Source organism: Pezoporus flaviventris, unplaced genomic scaffold, assembly GCF_033815535.1.
Source record: "Pezoporus flaviventris isolate CSIRO_AGI_PZ_B2104156 unplaced genomic scaffold, CSIRO_AGI_Pfla_v1 ptg000515l, whole genome shotgun sequence".
NCBI classification, from domain to species: Eukaryota; Metazoa; Chordata; class Aves; order Psittaciformes; family Psittacidae; genus Pezoporus; species Pezoporus flaviventris.
The window spans coordinates 7,388-27,573 of record NW_026893062.1 but is presented as its reverse complement, the minus strand read 5'-3'; the positions used below and the strand labels follow the sequence as shown (position 1 = coordinate 27,573).

Sequence of the window (20,186 nt, the reverse complement as noted above, 5' to 3'; positions counted from 1 at the left end):
GATAGCTCGCGGTCCCGACAGCCGTATATCGGCCGCCATTGGCCCAGTGGGGTTCCGAGGCCGCACGACAACACCACCCGTTGCCCGCCGCCATCTTGGCCTCCTCCAACACCTCCGCCACCCATTGGTCTCTGCGGTCTGGGGGCGGGGGGAGCGCAGCAGCGCGCTCTCCCATTGGCCACGCCTCTCCGCGGCCACGCCCACGACGGCAAGATGGCGGCGCTGCGGCTGCTGCGAGCGCGGCTCCTGAGGGCGCGGGGGCGCGGGTTCGGCACCGCGGTGAGCGATGCCCCATATCGCGACACACCCCCCCCCCCCCCCCCCAGCCTCCATAGCGCCATATCGCGATAGCTACACGCGTGTTTTGGTGGTTTTGGCGGGGCCGGCTCAATCGCGTCCATGTTGTTCCCATAGGAAGTCCCCGAGGAGAAGCCGCAGTTCCCGGGGGCCTCGGCGGAGTTCGCGGAGCGCTTGGAGTTCATCCAACCCAACGTCATCTCCGGCATCCCCGTGTACCGCGTCATGGACCGGCAGGGCCACATCCTGCGCCAGAGCGAGGACCCCCAGGTCAGGGCTCCGGCTGGGCATGGATGGTCAGCCAATGACATGCTATTGGCATGTCGGGTCAACCAACGACATGGTATTAGCGTGTATGGTCAACCAGTGACATGGTATTGGCATGTATGGTCAGCCAACGACATGGTATTGGCATGTATGGTCAACCAACGACATGGTATTGGCATGTATGGTCAACCAACGACATGGTATTGGCGTGTATGGTCAACCAACGACATGGTATTGGCATGTATGGTCAACCAACGACATGGTATTGGCATGTATGGTCAAGCAACGACATGGTATTGGCGTGTATGGTCAACCAGTGACATGGTATTGGCATGTATGGTCAACCAACGGCATGTTATTGGCATGTATGGTCAACCAACTACACGTTATTGGCATGTATGGTCAACCAATGACGTTATTAGCATGTATGGTCAACCAATGACGTGTTATTGGCATGTATGGTCAACCAATGACATGTTATTAGCATGGATGGTCAACCAGTGACATGTTATTAGCATGTATGGTCAACCGACGACATGGTATTAGCATATATGGTCAACCAATGACATGTTATAGGCATGTGTGGTCAACCAACGACATGTGTTTAGCATGTATGATTCTTGAAACATAGGTTGTTAGCATGTATAATCATGCATGCTAGCAACATGTATGACCCCCAAACACGCTAACAACATGTATGACCCCCAAACACGCTAACAACATGTATGATCCCAAACACACTAACAACATGTATGACCCCCCCCAACACGCTAACAACATGTATGACCCCCCCAACACGCTAACAACATGTATGACCCCCCCAGCTGCCCAAGGAGCTGGTGCTGAAGCTCTACAAGACCATGACCCTGCTCAACACCATGGACCGCATCCTGTACGAGTCCCAGCGCCAGGTAGGGCACCCCCCCAATCCCCCTTCCCCCCCTAAATCCCCCTTTTCCCCCCCCAAATCTCCCTGCCCCCCCAAATCCCCCTTTCCCCACCCTTCCCCCCAATCCCCCTTCCCCCCAATCCCCTTTGCCCCCCTTTCCCCCCCTCAAATCCCCCTTTTCCCCTCCCCAAATCCCCCTTTTCCCCCCCAAACCTCCTTGCCCCCCCCTTGCCCCCCCAAATCCCCCTTTCCCCTCCTTCCCCCCCAAATCCCCCTTCCCCCCTAAATCCCCCTTTTTCTCCCCCAAATCCCCCTTTTCCCCCTCCCCCCCCAAATCCCCCTTCCCCCCAAATCCCCTTTTCCCCCCTTTCCCCCCTCAAATCCCCCTTTTCCCCCCCAAACCCCCTTTTCCCCCCCTTGGCCCCCAAATCCCCCTTTCCCCCCGTTTTCCCCCCCAAATCCCCCTTTCCCAGCGTTTCCCCCCCCAAATCCCCCTTTCCCCCCCAATTCCCCCTTTGCCCCCAAATCCCTTCCCCCCCAATCCCCTTCCCCCCCCAATCCCCCTTTCCCCCCCTTTCCTCCCAAAATCCCCCTTTTACTCCCCAAATCCCCTTTCCCCCCAAATCCCCCTTTCCCCTTTCCCAACATTTCCCCCCCACATCCCCCTCTTCCCAACCCAAATCCCCCTTTCCCCCCCCCAAATCCCCATTTCCCCCCCCAAATCCCCCTTTCCCCCCCCCAAATCCCCCTTTTCCCCCCCATTTCCCCCCCCAAATCCCCCTTTCCCCCCCCCCCAAATCCCCATTTCCCCCCCCAAATTCCCCTTTCCCCCCCCCAAATCCCCCTTTTCCCCCCCGTTTCCCCCCCCAAATCCCCTTTGTCCCCCCCAAACCCCCTTCCCCTCCTTTTCCAGGGCCGCATCTCCTTTTACATGACCAACTACGGTGAGGAAGGCACCCACGTGGGCAGCGCGGCCGCGCTCGACGACACCGACCTGGTCTTTGGGCAGTACCGAGAGGCAGGTACATGGTGTTGGGGGGTGAGGATCCCCCCACCTTTTTGGGGCTCATTTTAGGGGTGTTTCCCCCCCCCCCCCCCCCCCCCTCATTTCCCCCTCTCTTTGCAGGCGTCCTCCTGTACCGGGGGTATCCCTTGGACCTGTTCATGGCTCAGTGCTATGGGAATAGCCGGGATCCCGGGAAGGGGCGGCAGATGCCGGTGCACTACGGCTGCCGCGAGCGGCACTTTGTCACCATCTCGTCGCCTTTGGCCACCCAGATCCCTCAAGGTGCTGCAGGGAGCTCCCTGCCTTTCGCCCTTTCCCTGCTGTGACCCCTTCCTTCAGCCCTTTTCCTGCTGTTATCCCTTTCTTTATCCCTTCCTTTATCCCTTTTCCCGGTGTTATCCCTTCCTTTAGCCCTTCCTTTATCCTTTTTCCCGGTGTTATCCCTTCCTTTAGCCCTTCCTTTAGCCCTTTTCCCAGTGTTATCCCTTCTTTTATCCCTTCCTTTAGCCCTTCCTTTATCGTTTTATCCCTTTTCCCGGTGTTATCCCTTCCTTTATCCCTTCCTTTATCCCTTCCTTTATCCCTTCCTTCAGCCCTTTCCCCCTTTTCCCAGTGTTAGCCCTTCCTTTAGCCCTTCCTTTAGCCCTTTTCCCGGTGTTATCCCTTCTTTTATCCCTTTCTTCAGGCCTTTCCCTCTTTTCCCAGTGTTATCCCTTCCTTTAGCCCTTCCTTTATCCCTTCCTTCAGCCCTTTTCCCCTTTTCCTGGTGTTATCCCTTACTTTATCCCTTACTTTAGCCCTTTTGCTGGCATTGTTCCATCCTTTAGCCCTTTTCCCAGTGTTATCCTTTCCTTTAGCCCTTCTTTTATCCTTTTCCCCTTTTCCCGGTGTTATCCCTTCCTTTATCCCTTCCTTTATCCCTTCCTTCAGCCCTTTCCCCCTTTTCCCGGTGTTATCCCTTCCTTTATCCCTTCCTTTAGCCCTTCCTTCAGCCCTTTCCCCCTTTTCCCGGTGTTATCCCTTCCTTTATCCCTTCCTTTAGCCCTTCCTTTAGCCCTTTCCCCCTTTTCCCAGTGTTATCCCTTCCTTTAGCCCTTTCTTGAGCCCTTCCTTCAGCCCTTTCCCCCTTTTCCTGGTGTTATCCCTTCTTTTATCCCTTCTTGAGCCCTTTCCCTGGCATTATCCCATCCTTTATCCCTTTTCCTGGCATTATCCCTTCCTTCAGCCCTTCCTTGAGCCCTTTCCCCCTTTTCCTGGTGTTATCCCTTCCTTTACCCCTTCCTTGAGCCCTCCCAGTTCTCCCAATCCCTCCTGGTTATCCCAATCCCGTTCTCCCAACCCCTCCCAGTTCTCCCCGTCCCTTCCAGTTCTCCCAGTCCCCCCCAGTTCTCCCAGTCCCCCCCAGTTCTCCCAACCCCTCCCACTTCTCCCAGTCCCCCCCCAGTGATCCCAGTCCCTCCCGGTTATCCCAGTCCCGTTCTCCCAGTCCCCCCCAGAGATCCCAGCCCCCCCCCCCCCCAGTTCTCCCAGTCCCTCCCAGTCCCCCCCAGTCCCTCCCAGTCCCCCCCAGTGATCCCAGTCCCTCCCAGTTCCCCCAGTGATCCCAGTCCCCCCCAGTCCCTCCCAGTCCCCCCCATTTCTCCCAGTCCCCCCCAGTCCCTCCCAGTCCCTCCCCAGTTCTCCCAGTCCCTCCCAGTCCCCCCCAGTGATCCCAGTCCCCCCAGTCCCTCCCAGTCCCCCTCAGTGATCCCAGTTCTCCCAATCCCGTTCTCCCAACCCCTCCCAGTCCCCCCCAGTGATCCCAGTTCTCCCAATCCCAGTCCCTCCCAACCCCTCCCAGTCCCTCCCCCAGTGATCCCAGTCCCCCCCATTTCTCCCAATCCCTCCCAGTCCTCCCAGTCCCTCCCAGTCCCCCCCAGTTCTCCCAATCCCAGTCCCTCCCAGTCCCTCCCAGTCCCCCCAGTTCTCCCAATCCCAGTCCCCCCAGTCCCTCCCAGTCCCCCCCAGTGATCCCAGTTCTCCCAATCCCGTTCTCCCAACCCCTCCCAGTCCTCCCAGTCCCTCCCAGTCCCCCCCAGTTCTCCCAATCCCAGTCCCTCCCAACCCCTCCCAGTCCCTCCCCCAGTGATCCCAGTCCCCCCCATTTCTCCCAATCCCTCCCAGTCCCTCCCAGTCCCCCCCAGTTCTCCCAATCCCTCCCAGTCCCTCCCAGTCCCCCCCAGTCCCTCCCAATCCCAGTCCCTCCCAACCCCTCCCAGTCCCTCCCCCAGTGATCCCAGTCCCCCCCAGTCCCCCCCATTTCTCCCAATCCCTCCCTGTCCCCCCCAGTCCCTCCCAGTCCCCCCCAGTTCTCCCAATCCCAGTCCCCCCCCAGTGATCCCAGTCCCCCCCAGTTCTCCCAATCCCAGTCCCTCCCAACCCCTCCCAGTCCCCCCAGTGATCCCAGTCCCCCCCATTTCTCCCAATCCCTCCCAGTCCTCCCAGTCCCTCCCAGTCCCCCCCATTTCTCCCAATCCCAGTCCTCCCAGTCCCTCCCAGTCCCCCCCAGTTCTCCCAATCCCAGTCCCTCCCAGTCCCCCCCAGTGATCCCAGTCCCCCCCCTCCCCGTTCCTCCCGCAGCCGTGGGGGCCGCCTACGCCATCAAGCGAGCCGACGCCAACCGCGCCGTCATCTGCTACTTCGGCGAGGGGGCGGCCAGCGAAGGCGACGCTCACGCCGGCTTCAACTTCGCCGCCACCCTGGAGTGCCCAATCGTCTTCTTCTGCAGGAACAACGGCTACGCCATCTCCACCCCCACGGCCGAGCAGTACCGCGGCGACGGCATCGGTACCGACTAACCGGGAGGGGGGGTGTGGTGGTGGTAACGAGGATGGGGTAACGGGAGGGATACGGTAATGGGAGGGATGTGGTACCTGGGATGGGGGAAAGAGAGGGATGTGGTAACCAGAACAGGGCATAGGGATGGATGTGGTACCTAGGATGTGGTAAAGAGAGGGATGTGGTACCTGGGATGTGGTAAAGAGAGGGATGTGGTACCTGGGGTGGGGTAAAGAGAGGGATGTGGTACCTGGGATGTGGTAAAGAGAGGGATGCGGTACTTAGGATGGGGTAAAGAGAGGGATGCGGTACCTAGGATGTGGTAATGAGAGGGATGTGGTACCTAGGATGTGGTAAAGAGAGGGATGTGGTACCTAGGATGGGGTAAAGAGAGGGATGTGGTACCTAGGATGTGGTAAAGAGAGGGATGCGGTACCTAGGATGGCGTAAAGAGAGGGATGTGGTACCTTGGATGTGGTAATGAGAGGGATGTGGTACCTGGGATGTGGTAAAGAGAGGGATGTGGTACCTGGGGTGGGGTAAAGAAAGGGATGTCGTACTTAGGATGTGGTAACGAGAAGGATGTGGTACCTGGGGTGGGGTGAAGAGAGGGATGTGGTACCTGGGACGGGGTAAAGAGAGGGATGCGGTACCTAGGATGGGGTGAAGAGAGGGATGTGGTACCTGGGATGGGGTAAAGAGAGGGATGTGGGACCTAGGATGGGGTGAAGAGAGGGATGTGGTACCTGGGATGGGGTAAAGAGAGGGATGTGGTACCTAGGATGGGGTAAAGAGAGGGATGTGGTACCTGGGGTGGGATAAAGAGAGGGATGTGGTACCTGGGATGGGATAAAGAGAGGGATGTGGTACCTGGGATGTGGTAATGAGAGGGATGTGGTACCTGGGGTGGGATAAAGAGAGGGATGTGGTACCTGGGATGGGGTAAAGAGAGGGATGCGGTACCTGGGATGGGGTAAAGAGAGGGATGTGGTACCTGGGATGGGATAAAGAGAGGGATGTGGTACCTGGGATGTGGTAAAGAGAGGGATGTGGTACCTAGGATGTGGTAACGGGAGGGATGTGGTACCTGGGATGGGGTAAAGAGAGGGATGTGGTACCTGGGATGTGGTAAAGAGAGGGATGTGGTACCTGGGATGTGGTAACAGGAGGGATGTGGGACCTAGGATGCGGTAAAGAGAGGGATGTGGGACCCGGAATGTGGTAACGGGAGGGATTTGGTACCTAGGATGGGGTAAAGAGAGGGATGTGGGACCTGGGATGGGGTAACGGGAGCGATATGGTGCCCAGAACACGGCTTAGGGATGGATGTGGTACCCAGAATGTTGCATAGGGATGGATGTGGTACCCAGAACACGGCATAGGGATGGATGTGGTACCCAGAATGTTGCATAGGGATGGATGTGGTACCCGGAACACGGCATAGGGATGGATGTGGTACCCAGAATGTTGCATAGGGATGGATGTGGTACCCGGAACACGGCATAGGGATGGATGTGGTACCCAGAACATGGCATAGGGATGGATGTGGTACCCAGAATGTTGCATAGGGATGGATGTGGTACCCGGAACACGGCATAGGGATGGATGTGGTACCCAGAACATGGCATAGGGATGGATGTGGTACCCAGAATGTTGCATAGGGATGGATGTGGTACCCAGAATGTTGCATAGGAATGGATGTGGTACCCGGAACACGGCATAGGGATGGATGTGGTACCCAGAACATGGCACATAGGGATGGATGTGGTACCCAGAACATGGCATAGGGATGGATGTGGTACCCGGAACACGGCATAGGGATGGATGTGGTACCCGGAACATGGCATAGGGATGGATGTGGTACCCAGAACATGGCATAGGGATGGATGTGGTACCCGGAACACGGCATAGGGATGGATGTGGTACCCGGAACACGGCATAGGGATGGATATGGTACCCAGAACATGGCATAGGAATGGATGTGGTACCCGGAACACGGCATAGGGATGGATGTGGTACCCGGAACACGGCATAGGGATAGATGTGGTACCCAGAACGTTGCATAGGGATGGATGTGGTACCCAGGACACGGCATAGGGATGGATGTGGTACCCAGAATGTTGCATAGGGATGGATGTGGTACCCGGAACACGGCATAGGGATAGATGTGGTACCCAGAACGTTGCATAGGGATGGATGTGGTACCCAGAATGTTGCATAGGGATGGATGTGGTACCCAGGACACGGCATAGGGATGGATGTGGTACCCGGAACACGGCATAGGGATGGATGTGGTACCCAGAACATGGCATAGGGATGGATGCAGTCCCCGGCCGGGGCCGTATCCGTATCCCAGGCCCCTATCCGTATCCCAGCGGCCCGCGGGCCCGGCTATGGGCTGCTCTCCATCCGCGTGGACGGCAACGACGTCTTCGCCGTCTACAAGGCGACGCGGGAAGCGCGGCGCCGCGCCGTGGCCGAGAACCGGCCCGTGCTCATCGAGGCCATGACCTACAGGTATCCCATGGGATGGCATTCCCGAGGCTTCCCGACCCGTATCCCCGTATCCCCCTCTTCGCGACCTAAATCCCGCTCTTCCCAACCTGTATCCAGCTCTTCCCAACCCGTATCCCACTCTTCCCGACCTAAATCCCGCTCTTCCCGACCCGTATCCCCCTCTTCCCGACCTAAATCCCGCTCTTCCCAACCCGTATCCAGCTCTTCCCAACCCGTATCCCACTCTTCCCGACCTAAATCCAGCTCTTCCCAACCCGTATCCCGCTCTTCCCGACCTAAATCCCGCTCTTCCCGACCTAAATCCCGCTCTTCCCGACCCGTATCCCACTCTTCTCGACCTAAATCCAGCTCTTCCCAACCCGTATCCCGCTCTCTCCGACCTAAATCCCGCTCTTCCCAACCCGTATCCCGCTCTTCCCAACCTAAATCCCACTCTTCCCAACCCGTATCCCGCTCTTCCCGACCTAAATCCCGCTCTTCCCAACCCGTATCCCGCTCTTCCCGACCTAAATCCCGCTCTTCCAGCCTCAAATCCCACTATTCCTTACCCAAATCTGGCTCTTCCCGACCCAAATCCTGCTCTTCCAGCCTCAAATCCCACTATTCCTTACCCAAATCCGGCTCTTCCAGCCCCAAATCCCGCTATTCCTGACGCAAACCCAGCTCTTCCCACCCCAAATCCCCCTATTCCCACCCCAAATTCAGCTCTTCCCCACTGAGATCTGGACTTCCCAGACCCAAATCCCACTCTTGCAGCCCAAATCCGTATTTTCCATCCCCAAATCCCCCTCTTCCCCCCCCAAATCCCCCTATCCCGACCCAAATCCCCCCCAAATCCCCCTATCCCGACCCAAATCCCATGGCATTCCCGGCGCCAGGATCGGGCACCACAGCACCAGCGATGACAGCTCTGCATACCGCTCCGTGGATGAGGTGGATTACTGGGATAAGCAGGATCATCCCATCTCCCGCCTCCGGCACTTCCTGCTCCACAAGGGCTGGTGGGATGAGGAGCAGGAGAAGGGCTGGAGGAAGAGCTCCAGGAAGATGGTAACGGGGATGGGATGGGGTGGGAATGGGGTGGGATGGGAATGGGGTGGGGATCAGGTGGGGATCGAGTGGGAATGGGGTGGGGTGGGGACGGGATGGGGTGGGAAAAGGAATGGGGTGGGAATGGGTGGGGATAGGGTGGGATGGGGATGGGAATGGGTTGGGATGGGGAGGGGATGGGGTGGGGTGGGGACGGGATGGGGTGGGAAAAGGAATGGGGTGGGAAAAGGAATGGGGTGGGATGGGGATGGGAATGGGGTGGGCTGGGGATGGGATGGGAATGGGGTGGGGATGGGAATGGGGTGGGGATCAGGTGGGGATCGAGTGGGAATGGGGTGGGGTGCGGATGGGACGGGGTGGGAAAAGGAATGGGGTGGGAATGGGTGGGGATGGGGTGGGATGGGGATGGGAATGGGGTGGGATGGGGATGGGAATGGGGTGGGATGGGGAGGGGATGGGGTGGGGTGGGGACGGGATGAGGTGGGAAAAGGAATGGGGTGGGATGGGGATGGGAATGGGGTGGGATGGGGAGGGAATGGGGTGGGGTGGGGATGGGATGGGGATGGGGTGGGATGGGGGTGGGAATGGGGTGGGAAAGGGGATGGGAATGGGGTGGGGATCGAGTGGGAATGGGGTGGGGTGCGGATGGGACAGGGTGGGAAAAGGAATGGGGTGGGAATGGGGTGGGAAGGGATGGGATGGGAATGGGTGGGGATGGGGTTGGGTGGGATGGGGAGGGAATTGGGTGGGGTGGGTTGGGGATGGGGTGAGAATGGGGTGGAAATCGCCATCGGATGGGGTGGGAAAAGGAATGGGGTAGGAATGGGTGGGGATGGGGTGGGGTTGGAGGGGATGGGGTGGGGATGGGAGTGGGAATGGGGTGGAAATTGGGATTGGATGGGAATGGGGTGGGGATTGGAATGGGGTGGGGATAGGGATGGGGATGGGAGTGGGAATGGGGTGGGGATGGGGTGGAAATTGGGATTGGATGGGATGGGAAAGGGGATGGGGTGGGAATGGGGAGGGAATTTGGTGGGAAAGCATAAGAACCTTCCGAACGTTTCCGATCCCTTCCGACCCCCCCCCCGAACCTTTCTGATCCCCTCCGAACGTTTCCGATCCCTTCCGACCCCCCCCCTTCCGAACGTTTCCGATGCCTTCCGACCCCTCCCATCTGAACCCTTCCGATCCCCCCCACCCCGAACGTTTCCGATCCCTTCCGACCCCCCCATCGGAACCTTTCCGAGCATTTCCGAACGTTTCCGACCCCCCCATCCGAACATTTCCGATCTTTTCCGATCCTTCCCGATCCCGCAGGTCCTGGAGTCGTTCACCGCCGCCGAGCGCCTTCCCAAGCCGGCCCCACAGCTCCTCTTCTCGGACGTGTACCGGGAGCTGCCGCTTCACCTGCAGCGCCAGCGGGGGGCGCTCCAGCAGCACCTCCGCCGTTACGGTCAACACTACCCCATGGAGCTCTTTGAGAGCGGCGGGGACCCCCCCATAGACGAACAGGAACCCCCCCTTCCTGCACCATGAATGGGCTCGCCCAGGGCTGCCCAATGGGGGGACCCCCTTGAAACAGGATCCTGAACCCCCCCCCATAGAGCTGCAATGGGTTCGCCCAGCGCTGCCCAATGGGGGGGAACCCCCTGAAACGGGGTCCTGAACCCCCCCATGGAGCTGCAATGGGTTCGCCCAGCACTGCCCAATGGGGGGAACCCCTTTGAAACAGGATCCTAAACTCCCCCCATGGAGCTGCAATGGGCTCACCCAGCACTGCCCAGTGGGGGGGGGACCCTCTTGAAACACGATCCTGACCCCCCCACCCCATAACCCCCCCTATGGAGCTGCAATGGGCTCACCCAGCGCTGCCCAATGGGGGGGGAACCCCTGAAACAGGGTCCTGAACCCCCCCCATGGGGCAGCAATGGGCTCGCCCAGCGCTGCGCAATGAAATGGGTGGGATAAACCAAGTGTAGCCCACAAGGGGGGGGGGGGGGAAGTGTCCCAATGTTATAAATGGACTCAAAGGGATTCCCCCCCCGTCCTTTCTGCACCAGGGGAAGGGGCTGGGAAGTTGGGAAAGGAAAAGGGCAATAAATTGTGGGATAATGATGGAAAAGGGAGATTGATGCGAAAAAAGGGGGGATGAACACCAAAAAAGGGGGGGTTGTACCAAAAATGGAGGGATTTACCCGAAAAGGGGGAATTATCATCAAAATGGGGGGTTGTACCAAAATGGAGGGATTTTACCCGAAAAGGGGGGAATTCTCATCAAACTGGGGGGTTGTACCAAAAATGGAGGGATTTTTACCCGAAAAGGGGGGAATTAACTGCAAAAAGGGGGGATGAGGCCAAACAAAGGGGGATTTTTACCAAAAATGAAGGAATTTTACCCCCAAAAGGGGAATTATCAGCAGAAAGGGGGGATGAGGCCAAAAAAGGGGGGATTTTTACCAAAAATGGAGGAGTTTTAAGCAGAAAAGGGGGAATTATCAGCAAAAAGCGGGAATGATGGCAAAAAAAGGGAGAAATGAGGCCAAAAAGTGTGGAATTAACACTAAAAAAGGGGGATTTCTACCCAAAAAGGAGTAATTTTACACCCAAAAGGGGAAATTACACTAAAGAAGGGGGAATTGAGGTCAAAATGGGAATTGCCACCTAAAAAACAGGAATTTGTTGCAAAAAAAGAAGGATTATAGGAAAAAGGCGGCATTGACACCAAAAATAGGGGGATTTATAGCAGAAAAGGAGGAATTTTTACCAAAACAAAGGGAATTAACATTAAAAGAAGGTGGAATTGACACCAAAAAGCGGGGATTGCTGCGAGAAAGTGGAAATTGGCTCCAGAAAGGGGGAATTCAGGGCAAAAATGGGGAATAATGTCAAAAAATGGGCATTAATGGCAAAACATGGGGAATTAATGGAAAAAAAATTGGAATTAATGGCAACAAATGGGGAATTAATGGTAAAAAATGGGGAATAATGAAAAAAATGGGGAATTAATGGGAAAAAATGGGAATTAATGGCAAAACATGGGGTATAATTGCAAAAAATGGGGAATTAATGATAAAAAAGAGGAAATAATGGAAAAAATGGGGAACTAACGGGAAAAAATATTAATTAATGGCAAAGAAAGGGGAATTAATGGCAAAAAATGGAATTAATGGCAAAAAGGGGTATAATTGCAAAAAACGGGGAATTAATGGCAAAAAAAGGGGAATAATCCCCAAAATGGGGAATTAATGGGAAAAAAAGTGGGGAATTAACGGAAAAAAATGGGAATGGTGAAAAAAGGGGAATAATCCCCCAAAAATGGGGAATTATTGGTAAAAAATGGGGAAATAATGGTAAAAAATGGGGAATTAATGGGAAAAAAGTGGGGAATTAACGGCAAAAAGTGGGAAAGGCGAAAAAAAAAGGGGAATAATCCCCCAAAAAGGGGAATAATGTCAAAAAAAGGGGGAATTACTGTTAAAAATAGGGAATAAACGACAAAACCACGGCATTGAGGCCGAAAAAGGGGGGAATTAACCCCAAACGGAATCCATCCCCCCCCAAATCCCAATGGACTCTCCCAAGCCATGCCTTTAATAGGGGCTGTGGGGGGTTACCCGGACGAGTTCATGTCATGCCGGGGGGGGGGGGGGGGGTTGTTGTGTTTCCAGGTCCATGCCCACAATGCGGCAGCGCGGGAGCATCTCCTCGAGCAGGATCCGCACGAGGCCCGGGCTGGGCACGGCGAGGCCGCTCACATCCAGGTACCGCAATTCCCTATGGGATAACGGGCGTCATTCCCATAGGGAATCATGTGTGTGTGTGTGTCCCGTCCCCCCCCTTTCCCGGTGTCCATCTTGGTACGTACCGGAAGTGATGCAGCGTGGCCAAGCCACGCTCGGTCACGCGGGGGCATCGCGAGAGCGAGAGGGCGCGGAGGGCGGGGCCTAGCCCGCGCAGGCGCGCCACGGCCCAGTCGTCCACGTGGGGGCAGGAGCTGAGGTCCAGGAGCGCCAGGCGGGGGAGGGGCACTGGGGGGGGGAGGGGGGGATCTATGGGGGGCCCTATAGGGGTCCCATAGGGGGATATGGGGGTTCTATAGGGGGATATGGGGGTTCTATAGGGGGATATGGGGGTCCCATAGGGGGATATGGGGGTCTATAGGGCTATATAGGGGTGCCATGGGGGGCTATAGGGGTTCCATAGGGGGATGTGGGGGTCTATAGGGCTATATAGGGGTCCCATGGGGGGCTATAGGGGTCCCATAGGGGGATGTGGGGGTTCTATAGGGCTATATAGAGGTCCCATAGGGGGGATATAGGGGTTCTATAGGGGAATATGGGGGTTCTATAGGGCTATATAGGGGTCCCATAGGGGGATATGGGGGTTCTATAGGGGGATATGGGGGTTCTATAGGGCTATATAGGGGGCTATGGGGGTCTATAGGGCTATATAGGGGTCTCATAGGGGGATATGGGGGTTCTATAGGGCTATATAGGGGACTGTTGGGGTCCTATAGGGGTCTATAAGGGGCAATGGGGGTCCTATAGGGCTATATAGAGGTGTATTGGGGTCCTATAGGGCTATATAGGGGTCCCATAGGGGGCTATGGGGGTTCTATAGGGCTATATAGGGGTCCCATAGGGGGATATGGGGGTTCTATAGGGCTATATAGGGGTTCCATAGGGGGATATGGGGTTCTATAGGGCTATATAGGGGTCCCATAGGGGGCTATGGGGGTCTATAGGGCTATATGGGGGTCCCATAGGGGGATATGGGGGTTCTATAGGGCTATATAGGGGACTGTTGGGGTCCTATAGGGGTCTATAAGGGGCAATGGGGGTCCTATAGGGCTATCTAGGGGTCTATTGGGGTCCTATAGGGCTATATAGGGGTCCCATAGGGGGATATGGGGGTTCTATAGGGCTATATAGGGGTCCCATAGGGGGATATGGGGGTCTATAGGGCTATATAGGGGGCTATGGGGGTCTATAGGGCTATATAGGGGTCTCATAGGGGGATATGGGGGTTCTATAGGGCTATATAGGGGACTGTTGGGGTCCTATAGGGATCTATAAGGGGCAGTGGGGGTCCTATAGGGCTATATAGGGGACTGTTGGGGTCCTATAGGGGTCTGTAAGGGGCAATGGGGGCCTATAGGGCTATATAGGGGTCCCATAGGGGGCTATGGGGGTTCTATAGGGCTATATCGGGATCTCATAGGGGGATATGTGGGTTCTATAGGGCTATATAGGGGTCCCATAGGGGGATATGGGGGTTCTATAGGGCTATATAGGGGACTATTGGGGTCCTATAGGGCTATATAGGGGTCCCATAGGGGGATAAGGGGGTTCTATAGGGCTATATAGGGGTCTCATAGGGAGATACGGAGGTTCTATAGGGCTATATAGGGGTCCTATAGGGTGTATGCAGGTCCTATAAGGCTATATAGTGGTTCCATAGGGGTCTATAGGTGGATATGGGGGTCCCATAGGGCTATATAGAAGTCTATAGGGGTCTCTAGGGTGCAATGGGGGTCCCATAGGAGTCTATAGGGGGCAATGGGGTTCTATAGGGCCATATAGGGCTCCCGTAGGGGGCCATATAGGGCTCCCGTAGAGTCCCACAGCGTTCTATAGGGCTTTCATAGGTTTCTATAGGGCTCTATAGGGCTCCCATAGGGCCCACAAGGTTCTATAGGGCTCCCATAAGGTCCCAGAGGGTCCCATAGGTTTCTATAGGGTCGCATAGGGTTCTATAGGGCTCCCATAGGGCTCCCATATGTTTCTATAGGGCTCCCATAGGGTTCTATAGGGCTCCCATTGGCTCCCATAGGGTTTTATAGGGCTCCCATTGGCTCCCATAGGGTTCAATAGGGCTTCTATAGGGCTCCCATAGGTTTCCATAGGTTTCTATAGGGCTCCCATAGGGTTCTATAGGGCTCCCACAGGGTTCTATAGGGCTCCCATAGGGCTCCCACAGGGTTCTAATAGGGCTCCCATTGGCTCCCATAGGGTTCTATAGGGCTCCCATAGGGTTCTATAGGGCTCCCATTTGCTCCCATAGGGTTCTATAGGGTCCCATAGTGTTCTATAGGGCTCCCATTTGCTCCCATAGGGTTCTATAGGGCTCCCACAGGGTTCTATAGGGCTCCCATAGGGTTCTATAGGGCTCTCATAGGGCTCCCATAGGGTTCTATAGGGCTCCCATTGGCTTCCATAGGTTTCTATAGGGCTCCCATAGGGTTCTATAGGGTTCCCATAGGGCTCCCACAGGGTTCTATAGGGCTCCCATAGGGTCCCACAGGGTTCTATAGGCTCCCATAGGGTCCCACAGGGTTCTATAGGCTCCCCATAGGGTCCCATAGGGTTCTATAGGGCTCCATAGGGTTCTATAGGCTCCCGTAGGGTTCTCTAGGGCTCCCATTTGCTCCCATAGGGTTCTATAGGGCTCCATAGGTTCTATAGGGTCCCATAGGGTTCTATAGGGCTCCCACAGGGTTCTATAGGGCTCCCATAGGTTTCCATAGGTTTCTATAGGGCTCCCATAGGGTCCCATAGGGTTCTATAGGCTCCCATAGGGCCCCCCCGTGCTCACGCAGGTTCTCGAGGCCGCTGTAGGTCACGGGGCATGCGCTGAGGTCCAGGCCCCACACGGGGGCGCTGCGGAGCTGCAGCACCTCCTGCTGCCAGGGCCCCTCCGCCCGCAGCCACTGCTCCTGCCCCTCGTATCTATGGGGCGGGAGCGGCGTCAGGGCCAGCCCCACACTTATGGGGCACAGGGAACCCGCCCCCCATGTGTGGGGCAGGGCCTCACCTGACCGCTCCCCCCAAGGATAGCGTGAAGGCAGCAGCGGCCACGTTGGGTCCGTAGGTGTCCCTCAGGTACACGTGGGACCTATAGGGGGAGTGTGGGGCTGGGTGCAGCCCCTATGGGTCTGCCCCACGTGTATGGGGCTCGGTGCAGCCCCTATGGCTCTGCCCCACGTGTATGGGGCTGCAGCCAACCCTATGGGTCTGCCCCACGTGTATGGGTCTGCCCCACATGTATGGGGCTGGGTGCAGCCCCTATGGGTCTGCCCCACGTGTATGGGGCTGGGTGCAGCCCCTATGGGTCTGCCCCACGTGTATGGGGCTGCATCCAACCCCTATGGGTCTGCCCCACGTGTATGGGTCTGCCCCACATGTATGGGGCTGGGTGCAACCCCTATGGGTCTGCCCCATGTGTATGGGGCTGCATCCAACCCCTATGGGTCTGCCCCACGTGTATGGGGCTGCATCCAACCGCTATGGCTCTGCCCCACATGTATGGGGCTGGGTGCAACCCCTATGGGTCTGCCCCATGTGTATGGGGCTGCATCCAACCCCTATGGTCTGCCCCACGTGTATGGGGCTGCATCCAACCGCTATGGGTCTGCCCCACATGTATGGGGCTGCATCCAACCCCTATGGGTCTGCCCCACGTGTATGGGTCTGCCCACGTGTATGGGTCTGCCCCACATGTATGGGGTGGGTGCAACCCCTATGGGTCTGCCCCACATGTATGGGGCTGGGTGCAGCCCCTATGGGTCTGCCCCACATGTATGGGGCTGCATCCAACCCCTATGGGTCTGCCCCATAAGCAAGATCCCACCCCATAAGTGAAGGTCTGGCCCCATAAGCAACATCCCACCCCCTAAGTATGGGTCTGGCCCCATAAGCGAGATCCCACCCCATTAATGAGGTCCCACCCCCCAAGTGTGGGTCCCGCCCCATAAACGAGATCCCGCCCCATAAGTGTGGGTCCCGCGCCTTAAGTGTGGGTCTGGCCCCATAAACGAGATCCCGCTCCATAAGTGTGGGTCCCGCCCCATAAGTGTGGGTCCCACCCCATAAGCGAGATCCCACCCCGTAAGTGTGGGTCTGGCCCCATAAACGAGATCCCGCCCCATAAGTGTGGGTCCCGCCCCATAAGCGAGATCCCACCCCATAAGTGTGGGTCTGGCCCCATAAACGAGATCCCATCCCATAAGTGTGGGTCTGGTCCCATAAGCAAGGTCCTGCCCCTTAAGTGTGCGTCTGGCCCCATAAGCGAGATCCCACCCCATAAGTGTGGGTCTGGCCCCATAAGCGAGATCCCACCCATTAATGAGGTCCAACCCCATAAGTTTGGTTCTGACCCCGTAAGCAAGATCCCACCCTATTAATGAGGTGCCACCCCCCAAGTGTGGGTCCCGCCGCATAAGTGAGATCCCGCCCCATAAGTGTGGGTCCCGCCCCATAAGCGAGATCCCACCCCATAAGTGTGGGTCTGGCCCCATAAACGAGATCCCGCCCCATAAGTGTGGGTCTGGCCCCATAAACGAGATCCCACCCCATAAGTGTGGGTCTGGCCCCATAAACGAGATCCCGCCCCATAAGTGTGGGTCTGGCCCCATAAACGAGATCCCACCCCATAAGTGTGGGTCTGGCCCCATAAACGAGATCCCGCCCCATAAGTGTGGGTCTGGCCCCATAAACGAGATCCCGCCCCATAAGTGTGGGTCTGGCCCCATAAACGAGATCCCGCCCCATAAGTGTGGGTCTGGTCCCATAAGCAAGGTCCTGCCCCTTAAGTGTGCGTCTGGCCCCATAAGTGAGATCCCGCCCCATAAGTGTGGGTCTGGCCCCATAAACGAGATCTCACCCCGTAAGTGTGGGTCTGGCCCCATAAACGAGATCCCACCCCATAAGTGTGGGTCTGGCCCCATAAACGAGATCCCGCCCCATAAGTGTGGGTCTGGCCCCATAAACGAGATCTCACCCCGTAAGTGTGGGTCTGGCCCCATAAACGAGATCCCGCCCCATAAGTGTGGGTCCCGCCCCATAAGCGAGATCCCACCCCATAAGTGTGGGTCTGGCCCCATAAACGAGATCCCATCCCATAAGTGTGGGTCTGGTCCCATAAGCAAGGTCCTGCCCCTTAAGTGTGCGTCTGGCCCCATAAGCGAGATCCCACCCCCATAAGTGTGGGTCTGGCCCCATAAGCGAGATCCCACCCCATTAATGAGGTCCAACCCCATAAGTTTGGTTCTGACCCAGTAAGCAAGATCCCACCCTATTAATGAGGTGCCACCCCCCAAGTGTGGGTCCCGCCGCGTAAGTGAGATCCCGCCCCATAAGTGTGGGTCCCGCCCCATAAGCGAGATCCCACCCCATAAGTGTGGGTCTGGCCCCATAAACGAGATCCCACCCCGTAAGTGTGGGTCTGGCCCCATAAACGAGATCCCGCCCCATAAGTGTGGGTCCCGCCCCATAAGCGAGATCCCACCCCATAAGTGTGGGTCTGGCCCCATAAACGAGATCCCGCCCCGTAAGTGTGGGTCTGGCCCCATAAACGAGATCCCGCCCCATAAGTGTGGGTCCCGCCCCATAAGCGAGATCCCACCCCATAAGTGTGGGTCTGGCCCCATAAACGAGATCCCGCCCCATAAGTGTGGGTCTGGCCCCATAAACGAGATCCCGCCCCATAAGTGTGGGTCCCGCCCCATAAGCGAGATCCCACCCCATAAGTGTGGGTCTGGCCCCATAAACGAGATCCCGCCCCATAAGTGTGGGTCCCGCCCCATAAGCGAGATCCCACCCCATAAGTGTGGGTCTGGCCCCATAAACGAGATCCCACCCCATAAGTGTGGGTCTGGCCCCATAAACGAGATCCCGCCCCATAAGTGTGGGTCCCGCCCCACGCACGCGTTCATCCGCTGCAGCCGCAGCCGCCGCAGGCGCTCGGCCCAATCCAGCGCCGTTTCCGCCTCATAGAACCAGCGGCTGAGGCCCTGCAGGAGCCGGTGCGCGGGGCCCTGGGGGCACGGAAGTGGGGAGGAAATGGGGGGGGGGGAACCGGAAATAACGGGGGGGGACACCAGGAAATAACGGGGGGAACCTGGAAATTGGGGGGGGACCTGGAAATGGGGAGGGGGACCGGAAATGGGGGGAGGAACCCGGAAATGGGGGGGACCCGGAAATAACGGCGGGGGACCCGGAAATAATGAGGGGGACCCAGAAATGGGGGGGGACCCGGAAATAATGGGGGGAACCCGGAAATGGGGGGGGACCCGGAAATAACGGCGGGGGACCCGGAAATAACGGGGGGGGACCCAGAAATGGGGGGGACCCGGAAATAACAGCAGGGGACCCGGAAATAACGGGGGGGACCCGGAAATAATGGAGGGGACCCGGAAATAATGGAGGGGACCCGGAAATAACGGGGGGAACCCGAAAATGGAGGGGGGCGGAAATAATGGGGGGGACCCGGAAATAACAGGGGGGGGCAGAAATTCGGGGGGGGGATCCGGAAATGGGGGGAGAAGACCTGGAAATAATGGGGGGGGCGGAAATGGGGGGAGGAAACCCGGAAATAACGGGAAGACCGGAAATAAGGGGGGGGACCCAAAAATAACGGGGGGGGGGGGGGGGGGAATGCGGAAATGGGGGGAGGGAGACCCGGAAATAATGGGGGGGACCCGGAAATGGGGGGGCGGGGGGGGGGGGGGGGGGGCAGAAATTGGGAGGGGAATACGGAAATGGGGGGGGACCGGAAATGTGGGGAGGACCCAGAAATAACTGGGGGGCGGAAATGGGGGCGGGAGCCGGAAATGGTGGGAGGGAGACCCGGAAATAACGGGGGGTGCCCGGAAATAACGGGGGGGGGAATGGGGGGGGACCCGAAAATTGGGGGGGGGACACCGGAAATGGGGGGGAGACACGGAAATAATGGGGGGGACCCGGAAAGGGGGGGGGGGGGGGGGCAGAAATTGGGGGGGAATCCGGAAATGGGAGGGGGACCCGGAAACAACGGGGAGGGCGGAAATGGGGGGGGAACCGGAAATAACGGGGGGGACCCGGAAATGGGGGGAGTACCCAAAAATAACGGGGGGGGACCGGAAATAACGGGGGAGGGACCAGAAACTGGAGGGACCCGGAAATGGGGGGGGGGGGGTCCTGGACATTGGGGGGGGACCGGAAATAACGAGGGGGGGACCGGAAATGGGGGGGGGTGTGTAAATAACGGGGACGTCCCCAAGGGTACGGCCGTAACTCACCGCCCTGGGCGCAGCCATGTTGGATGTGCCATGTGATAACCACGTGGTGTGGGGGAGAGGCCGGCGGGGAAGCCACGCCTCCTGGGGGCGTGGCTACGTGCAGATTGGCGGGGGGGGCGAAGAGGGCATTGGGGTGCATTGGGGTGCATTGGGATGTACTGGGGTGCACTGGGATGTATTGGGATGTACTGGGATGCATTGGGATGTATTGGGGTACACTGGGATGTATTGGGATGCATTGGGATACAATGGGATGTATTGGGATGCATTGGGATGTACTGGGGTAC

General features: G+C 57.5%; 2 protein-coding genes across 2 annotated transcripts; one reads left to right on the top strand and one right to left on the bottom strand.

The window, feature by feature from the left end:
- The first annotated feature begins 213 nt into the window (after window positions 1-213).
- Window positions 214-10,379, top strand: BCKDHA (branched chain keto acid dehydrogenase E1 subunit alpha). Its single transcript, XM_061443752.1, has 9 exons — window positions 214-279; window positions 415-567; window positions 1,389-1,475; window positions 2,367-2,475; window positions 2,580-2,741; window positions 5,079-5,285; window positions 7,652-7,793; window positions 8,672-8,843; window positions 10,161-10,379. Exons 1-9 carry the CDS (start codon window positions 214-216, stop codon window positions 10,377-10,379), a joined length of 1,317 nt encoding a protein of 438 aa, XP_061299736.1.
- A 2,093-nt stretch (window positions 10,380-12,472) lies between these two features.
- Window positions 12,473-19,917, bottom strand: DMAC2 (distal membrane arm assembly component 2). The gene is made up of 6 exons (XM_061443758.1): window positions 19,900-19,917; window positions 18,548-18,657; window positions 15,657-15,737; window positions 15,438-15,571; window positions 12,709-12,871; window positions 12,473-12,617 (listed from the first exon to the last, which is right to left on the bottom strand). Exons 1-6 carry the CDS (start codon window positions 19,915-19,917, stop codon window positions 12,473-12,475), a joined length of 651 nt encoding a protein of 216 aa, XP_061299742.1.
- Window positions 19,918-20,186: the final 269 nt, after the last annotated feature.

What these genes read in the sequence shown, in the direction of transcription:
- BCKDHA (XM_061443752.1), top strand. Translation starts at nt 214, where the DNA reads ATGGCGGCGCTGCGGCTGCTGCGAGCGCGGCTCCTGAGGGCGCGGGGG. An exon ending in GCCAGAGCGAGGACCCCCAG is followed by an intron (nt 568 to 1,388) that starts GTCAGGGCTCCG and finishes TGACCCCCCCAG; the next exon opens with CTGCCCAAGGAGCTGGTGCT. An exon ending in TGTACGAGTCCCAGCGCCAG is followed by an intron (nt 1,476 to 2,366) that starts GTAGGGCACCCC and finishes CTCCTTTTCCAG; the next exon opens with GGCCGCATCTCCTTTTACAT.
- DMAC2 (XM_061443758.1), bottom strand. An exon ending in TCCTTGGGGGGAGCGGTCAG is followed by an intron (nt 15,572 to 15,656) that starts GTGAGGCCCTGC and finishes CCCGCCCCATAG; the next exon opens with ATACGAGGGGCAGGAGCAGT. An exon ending in GCCACGCTGCATCACTTCCG is followed by an intron (nt 12,618 to 12,708) that starts GTACGTACCAAG and finishes GTTATCCCATAG; the next exon opens with GGAATTGCGGTACCTGGATG.